Source organism: Amblyomma americanum, chromosome 2, assembly GCF_052857255.1.
Source record: "Amblyomma americanum isolate KBUSLIRL-KWMA chromosome 2, ASM5285725v1, whole genome shotgun sequence".
Lineage (NCBI taxonomy): Eukaryota > Metazoa > Arthropoda > Arachnida > Ixodida > Ixodidae > Amblyomma > Amblyomma americanum.
The window spans coordinates 106,029,525-106,048,464 of NC_135498.1; the positions used below are offsets into that span (position 1 = coordinate 106,029,525).

Sequence of the window (18,940 nt, forward strand, 5' to 3'; positions counted from 1 at the left end):
GAGACAACTACAGTCCATCACTGTTCAGGACCCTTAGTGTGTTGCGAGCGCGGCTGCAGTGATTGAAGTTCTGGACAAAGGCATCCCTGGAGCCAACAGTGCGTTTTTCATTGACATTGAGGACTTGTTTTACAGCATCCCCCATGGTGATCTATTTGTGGCGGTGCGTGAGCTGATTGAACAGCAGGGTCAAGTCGCCTTTCAAAATGCTTGTGGCGTTTCTGTGGATACGTTCCTTGAGCTGTTAACGATTTATCTTTCTTCCACAGTTGTTAATTTTAAGGATGGCATGTACGTCCAGAAAAAAGTAATCTGTATTGGGGCAAGCGTAGCACCAGTACTGTGCCATATATTTTTAGCAAAGTTTGACAACACGTTGCAAGGCGTTCTTTTTGACAAACATGTGTGCAGAATTTTTAGATATGTTGATGATTTCCTGATTCTTTTGAATCTTTCACCCAGTGACTCATTGCATGTGGTTGTAAACCAGGATTTGACAGTTTTTAAAGCTTGCTCGAGTGCCCTCAGTTTTACATATGAACAACCTGCTAACCACTCGATTAGATTTATAGAACTTCAATTAATATTTCGTGACGATGGCCATGTTTGCTGGTGCTTCATGCCTAGAACTAAAAAGTTCTTATTACCGTACTCGTCAGCTCATTCCAAGATTGTCAAGAGGGGGATTGCTACTAACTGCTTCCGAAATGCACTGCAAAAGAGTTGCTACCACAGCATGAAGACTAGCTTCGATATCCAGTATGAACGGTTGGAGGCGGCCGGTTTTCCAAAAGAACTTCTGAGGGCAGTGGCCGAAACGCTCTTGCAAAAGATAAAGCTTCGAGACGTCAAAAGGGTTGACCCAAAGATAGTGGAAAAGAGAAACTTTGAAGTCATGCGTTATGTGCATAATGTCGCCCACTCCATCAAGAAGGTCGCCGGAAAGCAGGGCGTCAATGGTGTGTTTTCAGCTCCCTGCAAGCTTTCACGCCTGTGCTCACATGTTGCACGTGGCAGGACTTATCGGCCAGTTTGTTCGACGCAACATGAAAACCGCTACGTCAACTGTGCCACAGGTGTGGCTTACAAAATTCCGTTGACCTGCGAAAAAGTGTACATTGGGCAAACAGGCCGATGTATTAATCACAGACTAAGAGAACACCACAACTCTCTGTCCCCTACTGACGGCGCTAACTTGCCTCGGCATTGCCGGGAATGCGGTTGCTACCCGCTATTTTCCAATGTTAGTATTGTCGGCAGAGGCAAGGGAAAACTTGAGCGCGAAATCCTCGAAGCGTTCCTCATTAGTATTCAAGGAGATTACTGCATCAGCAGTCCTTCTATCTACCTCATGCAGAAGGAACTAAGCTTCCTTTCGCAACGGCGTTAGATCACAGCTTATCTTTAGATGTAGATTGTTGTTAACTGAGCTGCGCAAACTTTGCCACTTTTCCTGGGAGACTGTTTTCTTCTATAAAGCACAGTTGCTAGTCCAGTCGTCGTGTGTGTGCCTCGTCTCTTCGCTGTGGTTCGTCTTTTGACTGGTTTTACTCCTGAGCGGTGCATTGCATAGACCAAGTTTAGTTCGAATGAAATAGCACGCGGCTACGTGTTTTCAGAGTGAGGCTTGTAGAACTTTACGCTTTTTATTTTTGTCCGTACCCTAGCCCCAACCAAAGGTCCTTGAAAACGAAAATATCCCATTGCGTTAGGCTACCAAATAATAATAATAATAATAATAATAATAATAATAATAATAATAATAATAATAATAATAATAATAATAATAATAATAATAATAATAATAATAATTGGTTTTTAGGGAAAGGAAATGGCGCAGTATCTGTCTCATATATCGTTGGACACCTGAACCGCGCCGTAAGGGAACGGATAAAGGAGGGAGTGAAAGAAGAAAGGAAGGAAGAGGTGCCGTAGTGGAGGACTCCGGAATACCTTCGACCACCTGGGGATCTTTAACGTGCACTGACATCGCACAGCACACGGGCGCCTTAGCGTTTTTCCTCCATAAAAACGCAGCCGCCGCAGTCGGGTTCGAACCCGGGAACTCCGGATCAGTAGTCGAGCACCCTAATGATCCGGAGTTCCCGGGTTCGAACCCGACCGCGGCGGCTGCGTTTTTATGGAGGAAAAAGGCTACCAAATGCTGAACGCGTTTTTTTTTCAATTCGTTGTTTGGAGCGTGGAAAATAGCGTAGAGCTTGCATTTCACGCCGCGAACGTGCGGCGGCAGATGAGCGCTATGCAGTCTAATAGGCTCCTCGCTTTGATGGATGTGTTGGATGACTTTTCTTTCCTAACTACACTGCGTTATGTGTGAGGAACGGGGTTTTTTTTTTGCAAAGCAACTCTTGCTTCTTTTGCTGCAAGCCCGCGCCTGACAATATTCGTTAAATATGGAGGTCAGACGAGTGGAGCTTAGAAAACGACATGGCGACTTTTCTCTTCTTGGAATAGGTATTAGTCACTTGCTTCTAGGCTCTGCACAGAGCATGGGGAAGCGAGCTATTCGGCTCTTCGTACTGGGACTGAGCTTACTGCAACTCTTCAGTAAGTAACGCAAGTAAGTTCTGCTGGCTCTTCAGGAGAACTAGTAAAATGTCCGTGCACGTGATTTAACTTGCCGTGCTAAACGCTTATCGCTCGCCGCTGAATTTCTATTGTTAGCCAATTTTTAATTCTTGTTTTATTTTCTATGAATCTTGTGTTCATTTTCAACGCATCGCTTTTAACTCCCGGCGTTAGTACATGACAAGGTAGAGCGCGACAATGGCAAATAATAATAATAATAATAAATCAAAATAGCTCTGTGACTTCTCGGGTTTCACTGCCGGAAGCCACGACTATTATCTTCTGCGGTCTGCAAGAGCACAAGATTGTGCGTTTGGCGGTCGCAGCGCCATCGCTTGTACTCCTTCAGTGTCATTTGACATCAGCAGGTTCTACAGTTTAGCCACCAGTAATCCAAACAATATGGCCGTTCATCCCTGCCATTTTCACGAACGTGTGGTCATAGTAGTTCTCGTAGAAGAAATTCAAATCGCGGAAAATCGCAGACCCTTCAGTATGTGCGGGCTAATACGTATTTACATGAGAGCGAGCAGTCTTGAAGTGGGCGTGTCACATTAAGGATGGTCAGACGTCAGAATCGGATGCCAGCAAAAAAGGTGAGGGCTGATGAAAGTTCAGCGCGATATGATCACTGCAGCATTTTTTTGAAGATGTCGAACGAAGGCCATGATTCATTGCTCTGTTAAAGGGTAAAGAGAACCACAACAGGAACAGGACGTGGGAGTAGAGGCGGTAACTAGCAACTTTGGTTTATTGGAGCGAACGTGGTGCAGAAAAGTGTGCGCCTGCGCAAACCGTATCAACAGAGTAAGGTGAACGTCCATGGCAGAATTAAGGCAAAATGAACTTGAAAGCTAACAAAAACAAAAGCAAAAGGCGCAAAAGAAAAAGCGCGTACCACTGCATTCTGCCCAATTTTGAAAGCTGGTTTCATCATTAGGCAGGACATTGTGATACTGAAGGCACACACTTTGCAAAGAGGCAGAAACAGAGCTTAACTCAGCGTTTGTGCCTTTGGCTGCAGAATCTTCTTCGTAATTAAGTACTAACTAGCCCAACAAGTAGGCCCTCTAGTTTCTTCATCTCAAGTAGGAAACAATGAGAAATGTTGAAGTAGCATCAAAACTATATAAGAAAGCAAGAAAAACGGTTTCATCAGCTGTCAATGCTGTGGTCGCAGCCTTTTTCGATGTGAAGTGTTCGATCGTGATTGAATACCTTGAAGCGTGACAAACCAAAATTAGGGCTCGGTATGTCGAAACACCCCACAAGCTCCATCGTAGATTGGACGTTAAGCGACCTGGAATAAAAGTCTCCTCGCAGCACGACAAAGCGTGCCCTCCCACTGCTAGCTTAAAAGTGAAGGAAAGTGACAAAACGTGGTGGGAAGTTCTTCCGCACTCACGTAAGAGTCCTGCCTAGATCATGGCTCCTTCGGGTTTTCATCTCGGGAATATAAGGGCCAGACGCGAAGACGTCAGTGTCGCAGGAGATGATCCGTGCACCAGTGTGTCTCTACCTCTGTAGGGCTGGAACGGAGTTCTCTTGCAGCGTTGACATTTGAACCTGCATATCGACAGGAAAGGCCTTTGCGAGGAAATTGAGACTATGTTGAAAAATTAGCAAGTATCTGCGAAAATTACCTTACGCAATCTGATTTTGAGTTTTGCTCTCTAAAGTCGGTAAGAATGGTTGCTCATTTCAACATGACTGTCGTATCACTGCAGAATCAATTTCGACCCTCCTATCCCTTTAAAGGGGAACAGACACAAAATTTGATATGATTTGTTTTATGGCCGAAAGGGTATGACTTCTAGCTAGCTTCAGTTGCAGGAATTGAATGGAACATAATATGATTTTGAATGTTGCCCGAAGAGCCGCTGGCCATTTCCACCCGCATCGAGTGACGTGAAGCTGCAATTAACATAATTATTGTGACGTAACAGAACCCAGCGGTTGTTCACAGGACAAACAAGGGCTTGCCGACGACGACGACGTCATCAGAAATGTGGTAGTTCAGGTTGGCCGGCCCACCGTGACGTCAATGTACACTTCAGCGCTGACGAAGACCGAGACCGAAACAAGCGGCACAAGCTAAAACAGAAGCTTTGGCGAGTCGGTATTTAATTGAGTAGAAACAGCGCGATGAAACGGTGAAATGACACCTTGTGATACCTTGCAGGGATTGTGAGAGCAAAACATGCAGGCCATACTTCGCTGAAGTGAAAGTGATAAACAGACATAACAGACATAACAATAAGCTAACTCACTAATTTCTTTAACCTGCAGAAATCACACGGGTAAAGAAAGCACTTTTCAGCAGTCTCTCAGTTGCAATACAGCAGGTGAAGTAATGTTTTTAGCCACCACTAAATGACGTCGTTGTTGTCGCCATAAACAGTTGTTAAATATGTTTCTCCTTAGACTGTCGATATGTTATCTTCTGTCGACTAAATCCAAGAAAGGAGTAAGCCGGGCTAGTTGGTACATTCTTTGCATGGAAACAGCGCAGCAGACGGGACCAAGAAAGGAAGACACACACACTGGCAGCGCTCGTCCTTGTGTGTCTTACTTCTTCACGTCTCAGATTACGCTGTTTGTACTTAATTAGTGGTCCAAAATCATTTGTAATCAATTATTCATACAGCGCACTTGTGTCTGACCCCATTTCAATGATCACTAGGCCAGCTGGCGTTTTTCATGAAAAGAAACGGACACCCAGTCACTTTGTGTCTGTACCCGTTTAATTTTACGAGCGCATGGATCTACTGTGATTGATCTGTTTTCAATTAGCGTTGAGTAGCGGATTTCTCTTCACAGTAGACAGCCGAACTAGGCGCCAATATTTTATCTGTGACCTCTAGGAAAGCAGTGACGGAGCACCTGTTTCACTGCAGGTTAGAAGGACTTGGTTGTGGGCCAGTTGGTAGGTCGTGAGGAGCAAAACCGCAAAACAGGACGGGACTGAGGAAGGCGACAGCACAGGGTGGTACTGACAACTGAACATTTATTGAAGAACATTTATTTGTTTGGTTTTGCGCAGGCTAGGTGTGTCATCCTTGCTCGGTTTCCTTCCCTTCCACGTACCGATTGTTTTCGTCATGGCTGTCATTGAAATGTTTTCTCATGTTTCACCTTTTTACGCAGATTACACGCGCGACTGATCCTTATAAGCTCTGATGTTCTTCAAGAAATTTTCAGTCGTCAGTACCGCCCTGTGTTGTCGCCTGCTTCAGTCCCGTCTTCTTTTGCGGTTTTGCTCTTCACTGCAGGGGTGGGTAATTCAAGAACGTTTGCCACCAAGACGTGCGTAGCAACTCCAAGCATTGAGAGAATTCTTCGTGTTCACAGAAAGAAACCTCTACCAGGCCATTTATCATGCGGCTATTTAAATTCAACGAGATGTCTGTACCGTTTCGTAAAGCCCATAAGTTAAATGTAGCAAGTCTGTACCTCAGTTAAGACTACTGCCGTAATGTCCTTGCTAAGCGCAAACAGTTATGGGAATATGCGAAAGCTAAGTTAGATGATTTTGCGCACATTGTTAAACTTACCTTAATTATGACAAACTATTAATAGACGGGAATACTTTCACATAGAAATCACAATTGCATGAGGTGATGCGGCTCAGGCGGCCATGCTGTACTGCTTGAGTTCAGGCTTTTCGTAATATCGTTCTCCTTGCCTTAAATTGCAGAAACGTTAAAAGCAAAGCTGACGACGAATCTGGCTTGATGAGCTCTGTGGGCGCTGAAGTGAATTATGGCTGGACCCAACAATAAATGATGAAAATTGGGTTTTTGAAAATTATTATTTTTTATGAAAGTAAATGGCGCAGTAACTGTGTTATTTATCTTGATGGACGCCCGAAACACGGTGTAAGGGGAGGAAGAAGGAGGGAGTGGAGGAAGAAAGGAAGGAAGAGGTGCCGTGGTGGAGGTCTCAGGAATAATTTCGACCACCTGGGGATCTTTAACGTGCACTCACATCGCACATCACACGGGCGCCTTTTGCGTTTCGCCTCCACCGAAACGTGACCGCCGCGGGCGGGAAGCAACCCGGGTACACCGGCTCAGTAGCCGAGCGCCCTAACCACTGAGCCCCCGCGGTGGGTTAACATTAAATGATAGGGAAGTATTTCCGGTTTCGTTTAACGTTGCGCTCAAGGACTGAACGAGGCAAAGTAGTGGCGGTCCCATATATGTCAGAAACTGTCTTTAACGTGAAGAACTTTTTAGTGATAATATTTGGTGTCGAGCCACACAGTGCGAAAGCTGACTCGACACCAAACTGTCGTGTCAGTTACTGAGCGCAAGTTATAATGCGTGCCTTGTTATTAAAAAAGGACTAAAGCAAATATTCAATTTTCTTATTGTGGAGCACGCTTCGGTATTGAAGCATCTAGATGTTCTGTAAGCCCTTTCTCGGTCTATCACCGACAGTAGTGTCTTTTGTGCTCACTGGCTGAGAAGTGTTTTTTTTTTCTGCTCCCTGTATTCGCAGCTGGACTGTTTGCAGAGAAATGCGAAAAGAAGTTCTTGCGAAGACTAGTAAGTACGTGGTGTTTGTGCGAACATAACTTTTTTGGCATTCTTAGACGCGTATCTCCACGTCATTCAAAAATAGAGCTTTCTTCGAGTTTCCGCAGAACATGTAAGCAAACTATTCATTTGTACTTACTATAGCATGAGCTGAAGCGCACTTAATCAGAGTCGCCTCGCCTCTCCGAAACTGCCTGTCCTTGCTTTAGAGCTGCAGTTCATATATGGTAAGCTCAGAATGGGAGACTGCGAGTAACTAGGAGTAGCGCTGCTCATCACACTAACAGAACTGTGACGGGTATTGCAAAAAGTGGCTCAATGTGAAGCTCGAATGACATAATATCACAGGAAAAGGTACAGCGCAAAATATACAGGACTAAAGGTTTCGTTGGTTTTACAGGGGTTTAACGTCCCAAAGCAACTCAGGTTATGAGAGACGCCGTAGTGAAGGACTCCGGAGATTTCGACCACGTGGGGTTCTTTAACGTGCACTGACATCGCACAGCGCACGGGCCTCTAGAATTTCGCCTCCATCGAAATTCGACCGCCGCGGCCGGGATCGAACCCGCGTCTTTCGGGCCGGCAGCCGAGCGCCATAATTACTCAGCCACCGCGGCGGCCTGTACAGGGCTAAAGGAGCAGACAGACTAGCTCTGTATTTTGCGCTGTACCTTTTCCTGTGATATTTACCGACTAGCTCCATACCTCGGCACCATGAAAGCTGGCTCAATAACACTCACACTCACGGTCACTCGCACTCACATCCACCGACTCAAACTCGTCCACACACACTCACAACCACTCACAACCACTCGGTCACACTCGCACTCATGGCAACTCGCACTCACTCGCACTCGCACTCACGTTCGCTCAGAACAACTCACAACCACTCCAACCCACTCATATGCACTCACACAGACTCCAACCCACTCATCACTCATGTCCACTCACTACTCACATTCACTCACATCCACTCGCTCTTACTCACACTCACGTCCACTCACGCTCACATCCGCTCACTCTTACACTCGTGACAACCCGCACTCACATTCACTCACCCGCACTCACACTGATGCCCGCTCGCATTCACAACCACTCACTCACACTAACACAAACGTGAGTGTCAGTGAGGCGATATGAGTGCACTCATGAGTTAGTGTGCCGACCTATTACTAGCTCAAATAAGTACCCTTTTGTGATAGAATATCTTTGCAGTAACTGACCGTAGAGCATTCCTGTTCGCATACTCATCTGCCCTCTCGCCACCTACACCCACACACCGCTACTCTTTCTTCGAGCTCTTGGCTAACTTCAGACCAGATTGATCACCAGTCTTACTTGGTCGGCAGTCACAGCATATTTTGAGCGGCTGAGGGTGGGGCTGGGAATGAAGTCTCTGTGTCTCTCACGTTATTCGGCAGCCTATATGTTCCTTTTCTGTAGCCGACAATATTCTGGCCCACTAGCAAAAGATAAAGAGACAGGAAAGAAAGATAGTGGAGGTTAACAACATTATTAAAAGACTTCTCGGTGTCATTGACATTTTTCCAGGGGCTCACAGGACACGTCCACGCGTGCTGGTACTTTTGCAAGGGCTTCATACCCAAAATCGGCTACGAATCTGATGGGACGCCGTGCACAGTGAGTTCATGTAGCAGTAGCTTTGAGGTCCCGTTCTGCAGAAAATTCAATAGCGTACGTTGTGGTTGTTATGAGCGACAATTCCGGATTGGCTGAAAAGGCGACTACGACACTTGTGAAGCGGCGGATTTGAAAATGGATTACAAGGTTATAAAAATGATGATTAGATGCTCGCAACATTACTCAAACGTCGTTAGGAGATGGAAGTATTGATAGTTAATGAATTTCGTCTAAAAGATAATTGGAATAGTTATTCAGGAATCGAACCCTTAGGTTACGATTTAGACAAGCCACCCATAAACCGCGCAGTTTCGTAGTTTCGTTAAAGCGGATCTTTATGTGTATGTCGTGTGGTCTTTCACATGGCATGGAAACAGTGTCCGTGTCATAACGCGACAGCGCTATACCCTTAAAGGCGGAGCTTAAGTGTCCTGCACATTTTTAACTCTTTCGCTACGTGGCCCGACTGCTGTTTGCTCTAAACTGTGTAAAGCTTCTAGTATCGCAGAGCAAGGCACAGAGCTATAGTGAGCAACGCAGAGTCACTTAACTGCAAAAATAGATGATAATTGTTTGTGGAAGCTCAAAATTTCACTTCCTTGTGAGTTCACATCTCTAACAGAACAGAAACCTCGTGATCTGAAAGCGTACTATTGTCTGCCCATTGACGCGGCTGAGCAATAAAAGGTCGAACAGCCTCCGGACAAGAAAAGGTGATTAGAGTGATAACTAAATCAGAGAATTTCTCTGAGGTACGACCACGGTTGGTAAAACCCTTCACACCCTTAATATGACGTAGCAGAAAATTGCCGCTTTCTCTTGGGGACTATTTCAGATATAGCACCTGTCTTACTGCACATTCCATTGCATACTTTTTTTTTCTTCGCTGGTTCTAAGTCCTGCACGTATATATATATATATATATATATATATATATATATATATATATATATATATATATATATATATATATATATATATATATATATATATATATATATGTGTGTGTGTGTGTGTGTGTGTGTGTGTGTGTGTGTGTGTGTGTGTGTGTGTGTGTGTGTGTGTGTGTGTGTGTGTGTGTGTGTGTATATGTAATAACGTGACAATCTGTTGGCCTTGTCAATTAGGGGTGGGAGCCTCGTCAAGCTACTGAGTTTGTGGCTTTTTGCTCCTACCCTAGCATTTTTTTCTGCTCTTCAGGACAAAAAATGCTGAATAAAGTTGATTGATTGATTGATTGATTGATTGATTGATTGATATTGGGCGCTTTCGGGAATACGTCCATGTGGCTATGCCATGGAGGAGGCCTGAATTATCATGGCCATAGAGCAGGTGCTTTAACTGGTTGGGGTGTCAAGGGAAGAGCGTATTTAAGCTATCGGTGTTCTTTATCACCTCGGCTGAAAGCGATACGTGGGGAAGGTTTTTGCAAGTCGGTGCACCATGCAGTTGAGGAGAAATCATATGCGTTCATCAAGTTCCTAAATGTGACCAAGCCAAAATTAAAATCGCCATGAGCCAGCAGCTAGGACAAATAATTGCTGATTGACAATTAAAGATTTCTTATAGCAACTCTTGGTGCTTTAAGCAAGGAGTATTTGCAACTTCGCGTTCTCTTTTTGTTTCGCGGGATTGGCTCGATGAATAAAGACGTTTGGTCGCAACACATTTACGTGAAATTGGACAGAGTGGAGGTGACCGTCTTCTAAATTTAATTCGAGCTTGCAGAGAGAGGGAGATAAAACATTTTTTCCCCACAAAAAGCCGGTATCTGTGTTCTTGGCATCCTGTAGCGCTTCATCAATGTACTGAAAATTGGTCCGAGGGGCTGGCGGAGTGTGCTATTAGAACTGGGCTTGATCGAGTTTCTGCAGCTTCAGGGCTCAGGTTTGTTTTCCTTTTCAAGACTTGTCGGTGGGCTTAGCCATTGCGCCCAGTTGTGAGGCGAGGGGAAAAGATCAGATTACATGTGGGTTGAGGAGGAAAAACATGCAGTATACCATACGCAATGATGGCATCCCTGGCTGCCATCCCTGCCGCTTGGATATCGACAAGGGGCGAGGTTTCGATGTTGATAAATAGGAAGAACATATTTGTTTTGATAATTAAATACTGTGGGACTGAATGTGTCCGAAGATGTACTGTAAAAAACTGAATCGAAGCGCAGCGACCAGTAAAGCCTTTTGAGCCACATGAGCAATAAGAATAGACGTAAGAAATGGCCTAATGGGATGAAGGAAGCTGCCTGTGATTTTAATGGACATAAACTTAAAGAACATCGTCTGAAGGCCTTCTGTAAAGTGCCTGTTTCTCCACCTTCATTGATTTTTATTGTGTTGAGAAATAATTGCACCAAAGAAAAGGAAAGATTAATTCAGGATAATTCCCGCCATGCTCTTCCTTCTGTATTTCTGACCTTATTCTAGAAATTCTTCCGGCCCGGCGCCTGCAAGTATGGAGACTGTGTAACAGACGTTCCTCCCGACCCGACTCTTCGGAAACCGTCAGGACCCGGTGGAGTCAGCGGCCGCCGTGGGTCGTCAGAAGGCGGCCCTAACAGCAAATCAGTTGAACAGCCACAAAGCAAATCTACACGAAAGAAGGTGCCTCCGTTCAAGAGGCAGACACAAAAATACAGGACTACCGGAGGGCCGACCAATGTGAATCCGCCGAGGAGGTTCGGATAACTGCGCAGAAAGCACCGTGAACACAGCCGATCACCAGTCAATTTGCAGCTGTGCTTGGACCTGACAATAAGCTTTGGATGCAATGAGCGCCGTACATTCTTCGCTAGGATACTTTTAACCAGCCGAGCTTTTTGTGCACATGAAGAAAGCCCTTTTACCGTACATGAGCTGTGTGTTGTACCGGCTGCATTTTCTGTCAAGTCTTTTGCCTCTTGAGCATTTGTAAACCTAAATATTGATTCCAGAAACGAAACCCTGGCATCACAGGGAGCGATTGGGTTTGAGAACTGCATAGATAGGGAAAAAATGCAAAAAATATGGTCGTCATTCGCGTTTTAGTGGCGATCATTGTGTCTGCTCTCTTGCCTAGTGGCGTGTGTATTTGGGTAAAAGGTTGTTACCGGGAGAGGGGGGGGGGGTACAATGATAAACCTAGAGTACATGAGCAGGCTGAAACGTAATAACTAATGTTACGCGTAGAATTATCCCGTACGTTGGGAAATGACTGCAAACCATTTCTCGCAGGTCAAATACAAATAGCTGCCGCTCTGATGCAGCGATAACTGCAATACGTACGTGCCGTATTTGCCTAAAGCAATCAGACACAGATGTTTGCTTCTCAGTCGGATAGTGAAGCTCTTAAACGGTACCCTCTGAAGAAGAAAAGGTATCGAAATGAATTAGATGCTAAGGTGCGCCATCAGTGCTCCGCTAGATGACTAAGAAGCAAACTCCATTGGTTGGTTACTTTTGTCAAAGACGGTGCCAACGCAAGATGAACCATTCGTTGAAGTAATTTCGAAGCGATCCCGCTTGACTGAGAGTTCATACGACAATTCACCAACTGGCACGAACGATACTTCTGATTAAACTTGCAAAAAATTTGATTTTTTGTTTTCTGCCAACATCGAATGTCAAAGCCTCATTATTCAGCGACTGAAATGCTTTCCTTCCCTTTGGTAAAGATGGAACATTTTAGGTTTCGAAGTCAAATGACGAGAGGGGACGCCCCTGATGCCTTCGAAGCTTACACTTGCTCGCATTTGTGTTATAAAAATGATGTCAAAATCAAAACTGGGAAGTTGCCAAAGCTCAATTAGTCCTTCAACTGCTCCCAGGCAAAGCAAGAAAGATACAACTGCAGGCTCTATTGAGCGTTCGCATGTTTTATTGGGCGCTTTTCTTTGATCAAGTGAACCATGCGATTTCTTGATTTCTGTGCAGTTGTGATGAAACTTTTCCGTTCTTACTAGTTCCATACCTTAAAACAAACATGCGTAAGACTATTTCGGTCACGTATTTCTACACCTTTGCTACTGGAAGCGACGCCAGTGATCTGCTTTGTTAGATAGACAGTGGCACTTGATTCTCGGGTAGGGTGAAATGTCGAACGTTCTTTTTTGTGCATAAATGCTCGCACAAATCATTTGTTCACGGCACGACGTCTTTTTTCCGCCAACGGGCCGCAACAAAGCTCAAGAAGTGTCTCCACGGGTGAACCCAAAATGCCAACCAATGATTTAACCACGTTGTCTGGAAGCGCCCACCAAAAAAGACCTTTTAAGAATGCGCATGTTCGAATTACCAGCTCAGTCACAGGGATCACTTGCAGTGATCGTACCATGGCCTGACCTAACAGCTTGTCATACTGCCGGCCAAGTCACACGCCATTTAAAATATCACATTTGCCTTGCATTGTGTAAACTCGGATTGCGGGAGGGGGAAAGTCGCCGAAACAATTTTCCTAAAAGGGGTGGAAAACAGATCACAAAAGTGACTACAGCAGCAAACTGACAAGCAAAGAGTAGAAAAACTGACACTGTTACTGACATCATGACTAGTGGCAGCTGAATAGAAGTTTAAGTGCATTTTGTTTCTGCCGCAGAATTGAAGGAAATTAGTTTTTATTTTTAAGGTTAAATATATCTCACTGTCATCTTTAGTTACATTTCACCCATTACTAGAAAAATATAAGTAAGAAGGCTGACCTTCTTGTCAGTTTCACCTGCTTAGAAATGCAAAGCTACTGAACCATGATGGTAAAAATATACACAGTAGGCCTTTTTCTAGGAGAGCTTTATTCTTTCCGAACACTAAAATTTATCGTTCCGGAAAAAATGCCAAAACTATATATATATATATATATACGCTAGAATACTATAATACCAGTTTAGTAAAAGAAAAGAAGGGACTGGAAAATGCAATAACACAGACCCGAATAGGTTACATGTGGCAGTTGCCAAGCAAAAGTGTTTTAAACACGCTTAAAAATACATGCGAAGTGTAGGGCCTACCCTGTGCCCTTAACAAGATTTTGATGGATTTACTTCCTGCAGCATGCATAACTTTGATGGTATTTTCCTGATTGTGTGTTGTGCTTTTTAGGTAAACCCGTTAGTTCAAGACGGGTCGAATTACGGAGTCTCGGGCGACGCACACCCCGTCAATTCCGCAGTGCGACTGCAGGCATGCTGGGCACCCTTGAGTCTCATATTGAACAATTCACATCTGGCAACTATGAAAAGCTTGGATGCACCAACTTAAAATATGCTCGCTGAGTAATATTCTTGATAAAATTTTTGCACCTATAGGTAGTCAGTAAAATCATGCGTGTGGGTTTCATAGCAGCAAAGCTTCCGGCCTACAACTTAGATTGGCAGGACGCGTGCATTCAAGATAAATATGAACATATACTGCCGCTTCTATCCTGTCTTTTTTTTGCATTTTTTCGGGCTGTAACTAAAATCGATTCTTGAGAGAGTGACTGCCGAGGTCCTAACAGAAAAGTGCCTTGTTAACACCCTTGTAGTTCGAATGCTGCTGACACAATGAGGTAAGCAGAGTTTGCAAGGCATAGAGTTGCGTTGCGCAACAATAAAAAGCCTGCGAAGCTAGTGGTTGTTGCGCAGAAGGACGGTTAGCAGCCTTGAAATGTGGAAAAGTAAACAATTCCCATGAATTCGCAATCTTTATTCCACTGCGCGCATCAACATCGCGGGTGCTGATCCGACACTTGGCCTCGCTAGCTCCTCGCTATATGGCAGCATGCGATAACAACATTATATACGACATATATAACAACATCAGTGTGTCTTGCACTTGATGTCTTTCAATAAATCAGATGTTCTTCAGTGGCGAGGCTCGCGCACGACTACGCTTACAGAGTACGCGGTGGCACGGCGTCCCTCTGCTACGAGGAGTATTGTTAATTTTAGTGTAGATAAACACGTTCCAGCGATATGAAAAGCATCATCTGCCATCAAACGCCTACGTGGAATGCACATTAGAGTGTACAATGCATGTAGTCGTTCCACGGAGGAACACGCTCGCTCTTAACTCTAGCATTTGATACATGCTTGCTATGGAACTTGAACGTGAACTTCACAGCTGCAGCATGCTATCAGATAGCAGCAATAATATCGACGACAGACGTAAATCTTATTTACACAGAAATTGTTGCATGTCTGGTTCTGTACATCACGGATATCCTGAGCCAAAGGAAAAGAACTAAAGAAGGACTCCGGCGCGAGTAGGAATCGAATTCGTTGTGGTCTGTTTTTTTGGCGCTGATAATGGGCTTGCTACCGATCTTCGGACGACCGCTGGGTTAACAAACAGGACACATAGTTACACATGATTGCAAAAGAAAAAGAAATACTACACCATCTCGAGGACGGCTGATGAGAGCTATGGGGAGAACAGGAACCATTTTCGTCGCCAGCCGAATTTGTGATTTCATACGGGAAAGCTTAGGCGATCGAATAAATGGCAGCGGAAGGTAAACGAAGACATCGAAGAAACACACAGACGAGGACGATGCTCGTCCTCGCATCGTCCTCGTCTGTGTGTTTCTTCGATGTCTTCGTTTACCTTCCGCTGCCATTTATTAGATCATGCACCAACTAGCTCAACAATCCACCTTATTAGCTTAGGCGAGTTGTTCATTCGTTTCATGCGCATGGATAGCGCTCAAAGTTAGTCCTTTTTACTACGGTCATTACGAATGACTCTGAACTGAAATAAATGCCCTGCTGCATTTCCAGCTACAGAGACGCAAATAAAGGTACCGACGCCAAAAAAATTATTCAGAGGCCGGAGTGCGAGATTCACTGATGACGACACAGAGACTGATTGTGTAACGAGGCTTCCACTTCCACACAAGAGAAGCGAAGATGCTGCTCGAGGGAGGAATGTGAAGGTTGCAACATATTATGCTGTAGCGGAGCGGGAGTACACCAAGAGGTTCACTAAAAACCAAACTGACTATATATCTCTTCGCTGGCTGAGAGTAGCAGTAAGCATGAAACGCTTCGCAGAAAAGGCGTAAATAGCGCATTCAAGGATGGCGTATGCGTAGATGGCTGCCGCTGCACTAGGGTCTTTAGGAGGCTTCGTCATCTGCCAATTTTCTTAGCTGGAGAGCGCACTTGGATTTTTCCCCGCTTTAATTTTGTGACCAGTGCTGTCCCCGTGCCGAAGACAAAGAGATGGCGCCAGCATGAGCTGTACAGAGGTCTGGGACCTTCGCCTTGGTCGGATAACACGCCACCGCCCTCACTCCATCGACTGGCCTGACGATGTATTTGTAATAAACGTGAATGCACGACTGCTAACGACCCAGCCAACCACCGAAATATATAGAAAGAAAAATAAAAGCATTATTTATTGTGTTGTTAAATTATCAGTAAGTCTAGCCGTTGAAACTATATTACACTTTTTACATTTTCATGTGTTACCTTTTAAGTTTATGCATTAAAAGCGACATTAGGAAACAATACCTTGTGCCATGGCACCCTTCGGGCGCAGATGCCCTTGCGGCATAAAAATCCACCATCATCATCAGGAAACAAGCCATGCGGCACCGCAGAAGGTGCAGGAGATGATAGCGTCGATGCGGATAGCAACTGAACTTAGCGCAGCTCACCGCGTGTTATCGCTGGCCGCGTGTGCGCTAGCGGCTATTCTTACACGCTCGTCTCACAGCATGTCGCAGTGAACCACCCGGCACTAGCGTTAGGCGACAGGCACTACAAGTGCTTTTAAAGTGGACAGCTGGGCTAGTTGGTGATCTTTAGTTTCAATGCACATGGTAACTAGCGCTAAAGACAAGGACAGAAGAGAGATACAACGGATCACACCCTAAACCGCATGTGCAACGGGACCTACCGGTTAAAGAAATGTAATTCTTTGGATGACAGATAAGGATGGGTTGCTTACGCACAACTGTCGTTCCATGATAATGAGGAAGGTTTCCAGTATTTCGCGTTCATTCTGGCCTGAGATTGAAAAAATGACCCTTGTCTTGAAATAAAACCAGTTGATGCCTAGCATTCGTGGTGTCCGTCTCTCTTCTGTCCTTGTCTTTAGCGCTAGTTACCATGTGCATTGAATCTAAACTACAAGTGCACCCTTTTAATGCTTCTCGCGACCCAACCACACAGATCTGGAAGGTATTACGAGTAGTCTCGCATTCGTAACTTCCGCTGCACTGCTATAAGCTGGGAGGCGGGGTTTGGTTTTCTTACGCAGCCAAGCATATGCGTGCAGGAATGAAAACAGAACAGACTGCTTACATCCTCCGTTCCGTTTCCTACGTACCTAATTTTTTTTTCCTGGCGTCTTTCTTTGTTCCTCGTTGCGCCAAGCGGTCCCGTTTCCCGCAGCTCACCTATCGCCATCCACAGCACAATTTAGAACCTTCGTGGCTGGGATAACTGCCCCTGCCGCCCACATCGACGCATGGACAGTCGACCAGCAGCGGCGCAGGTTCCCATAAACCATGGGTCGAGTTTACTATGCCGTGATTTCACATCAGCCGTTAGTGGCGAGGATTGTTTTTCTTTCGCTTTTACTTTGCTACCTGTCTCCCTCGTTCCTGCAAGCAATCTAAGTTTGAATTCAGTATTGATTAGGTGATCATCGAGCTCGTGAATCACTTAATCAACGAATGAGCTCAGAGGCGCCCCACAGCAGCTTTTACGTTGCGCAAGAGTGCACGGACATTTGCAAAGCTTACGTAATGTATTAAACTCACGTAGAAAGTTAGCAAGGTGAGTGAATATGATGTGTTCCATTACTTTGCACGGGACTACCTAAGTGATATGGGTCTGTCGTTGAACGGGTCATGCTTTTCAGCAGATTTATAAATGGGTTTAAACTATACAAGACATACAAGGAAATAAAAGGAAAAAAATGGGGCACTGAAATTTAGACTGCGGTGTTGCTTACTAACAAATACCACCTGAGATGAATGTCCACTATTCAGAGCAAGACACTAACTGCAAACGTCGCAGAAATGACCGATCTTATCTTCCTTTCCTCCATTGTTCCTGAAAAATAAATTTGCTGACGAAAGGAGCCTGCCAACAAGAGCGATTGCAACTGTTCATACGGGTCACTCTGAGTTCACTAATGGCGTCTCATGTTCGGCTTTATTTCTGGCAGCGGAATAGGCTCGGCAGCCTCTACTCCTATTCACGTTGTGTTTACACTGACCCTGAGGCCATATTCTCTGTTCCCTCGAGAACCCGCTTTTCAAGGAACAAATGGGGCAGCTGTGACGCAGGACACTGCGCCTTGTCTTTCACAATCTTATTCAAACGTTTGCCGCCTTGCGGTGTCACGTTTAAGCACGCTCCTGCGTGGCACTGTAAGCAGCTGCTAATTCTCGCGCGGCAGCTGGTTTTGCGATAAACAAAGGCGAAAAAAGAGCACAGGTATTTGGTGCAAGAATATGAGGTTTTGTTTCTCGAGTAGAAATCCTTTGTTCCCGGCAACCTCAGGGGGCTCTGCACGGAAACAACGAACATGTTGACGGACGGTTCGCATCTTGATCTGCCCTTTTTGTCAAAGAAGAGCAGAAAACAGGCGTTGTCCGAGACATTCGCGAAAGACGGAACGTTCCGCAAAAGTAAGAACGGAAGCAGTGATTCACGCAGTGTCTGCATGGACTAGAAGTGAATGATCATACCATGGTGCGTGCGTTTGGCTGCAGCAAAAAATGTTGTACTGTCTTCGCTTTTTCTACGGAAAACCGACTGACCACCGGAAAACACATTTTTTCCAGCTGCAAAACGTGGATGATAAGCCCGTAATTCTGTTCTTAACAACCGCGACTGTAAGATTACTTTGCCCTGCCTCGACACTGAGAAAGAGACATCTAAAGAAAACATTGGTGCGCGTAATCTTTAATTAACCCGACACTCAAATGAATAGATACAAGGGAGCTGCTGCGAGGGGCGCGGCAGTGGAGGGTTGCGTATGTATTTCGACCTGCTACCGTACTCCAAACTGCACCGAAAGGCTTAGCACACAAAAATTCTTGTATTTCGGCTTTACCGCAATGCGGCCTGCGCCAGCGAGATTGAACCCACGACCTCGCGGCAGGTCACTTGCACAATTAGTCATCGCATAAAAATGTTACTGCCGCTAAAATGTCACCATCATACAATCTCCACTATGCACCATGACTGCCTCCAGAGT

General features: G+C 45.1%; 1 protein-coding gene across 2 annotated transcripts; it reads left to right on the plus strand.

Moving 5' to 3' along the window:
* Positions 1–2,443: 2,443 nt before the first annotated feature.
* Positions 2,444–11,620, plus strand: LOC144118917 (uncharacterized). 2 transcript variants are annotated; one of them, XM_077651691.1, is made up of 4 exons: positions 2,444–2,568; positions 7,093–7,139; positions 8,682–8,771; positions 11,198–11,620. In XM_077651691.1, exons 1-4 carry the CDS (start codon positions 2,511–2,513, stop codon positions 11,456–11,458), a joined length of 456 nt encoding a protein of 151 aa, XP_077507817.1. In that variant the 5' UTR covers positions 2,444–2,510; the 3' UTR covers positions 11,459–11,620. The 2 variants fall into 2 exon arrangements, with proteins under 2 accessions (XP_077507817.1, XP_077507818.1); XM_077651692.1 differs by lacking the exon at positions 8,682–8,771.
* Positions 11,621–18,940: the final 7,320 nt, after the last annotated feature.

Bases quoted from the DNA above. Each gene is read 5' to 3' on its own strand.
- LOC144118917 (XM_077651691.1), top strand. From the start codon at position 2,511: ATGGGGAAGCGAGCTATTCGGCTCTTCGTACTGGGACTGAGCTTACTG. The intron at 7,140-8,681 runs GTAAGTACGTGG...ACATTTTTCCAG, and splicing joins AGAAGTTCTTGCGAAGACTA to GGGCTCACAGGACACGTCCA. The intron at 8,772-11,197 runs GTGAGTTCATGT...ACCTTATTCTAG, and splicing joins CTGATGGGACGCCGTGCACA to AAATTCTTCCGGCCCGGCGC.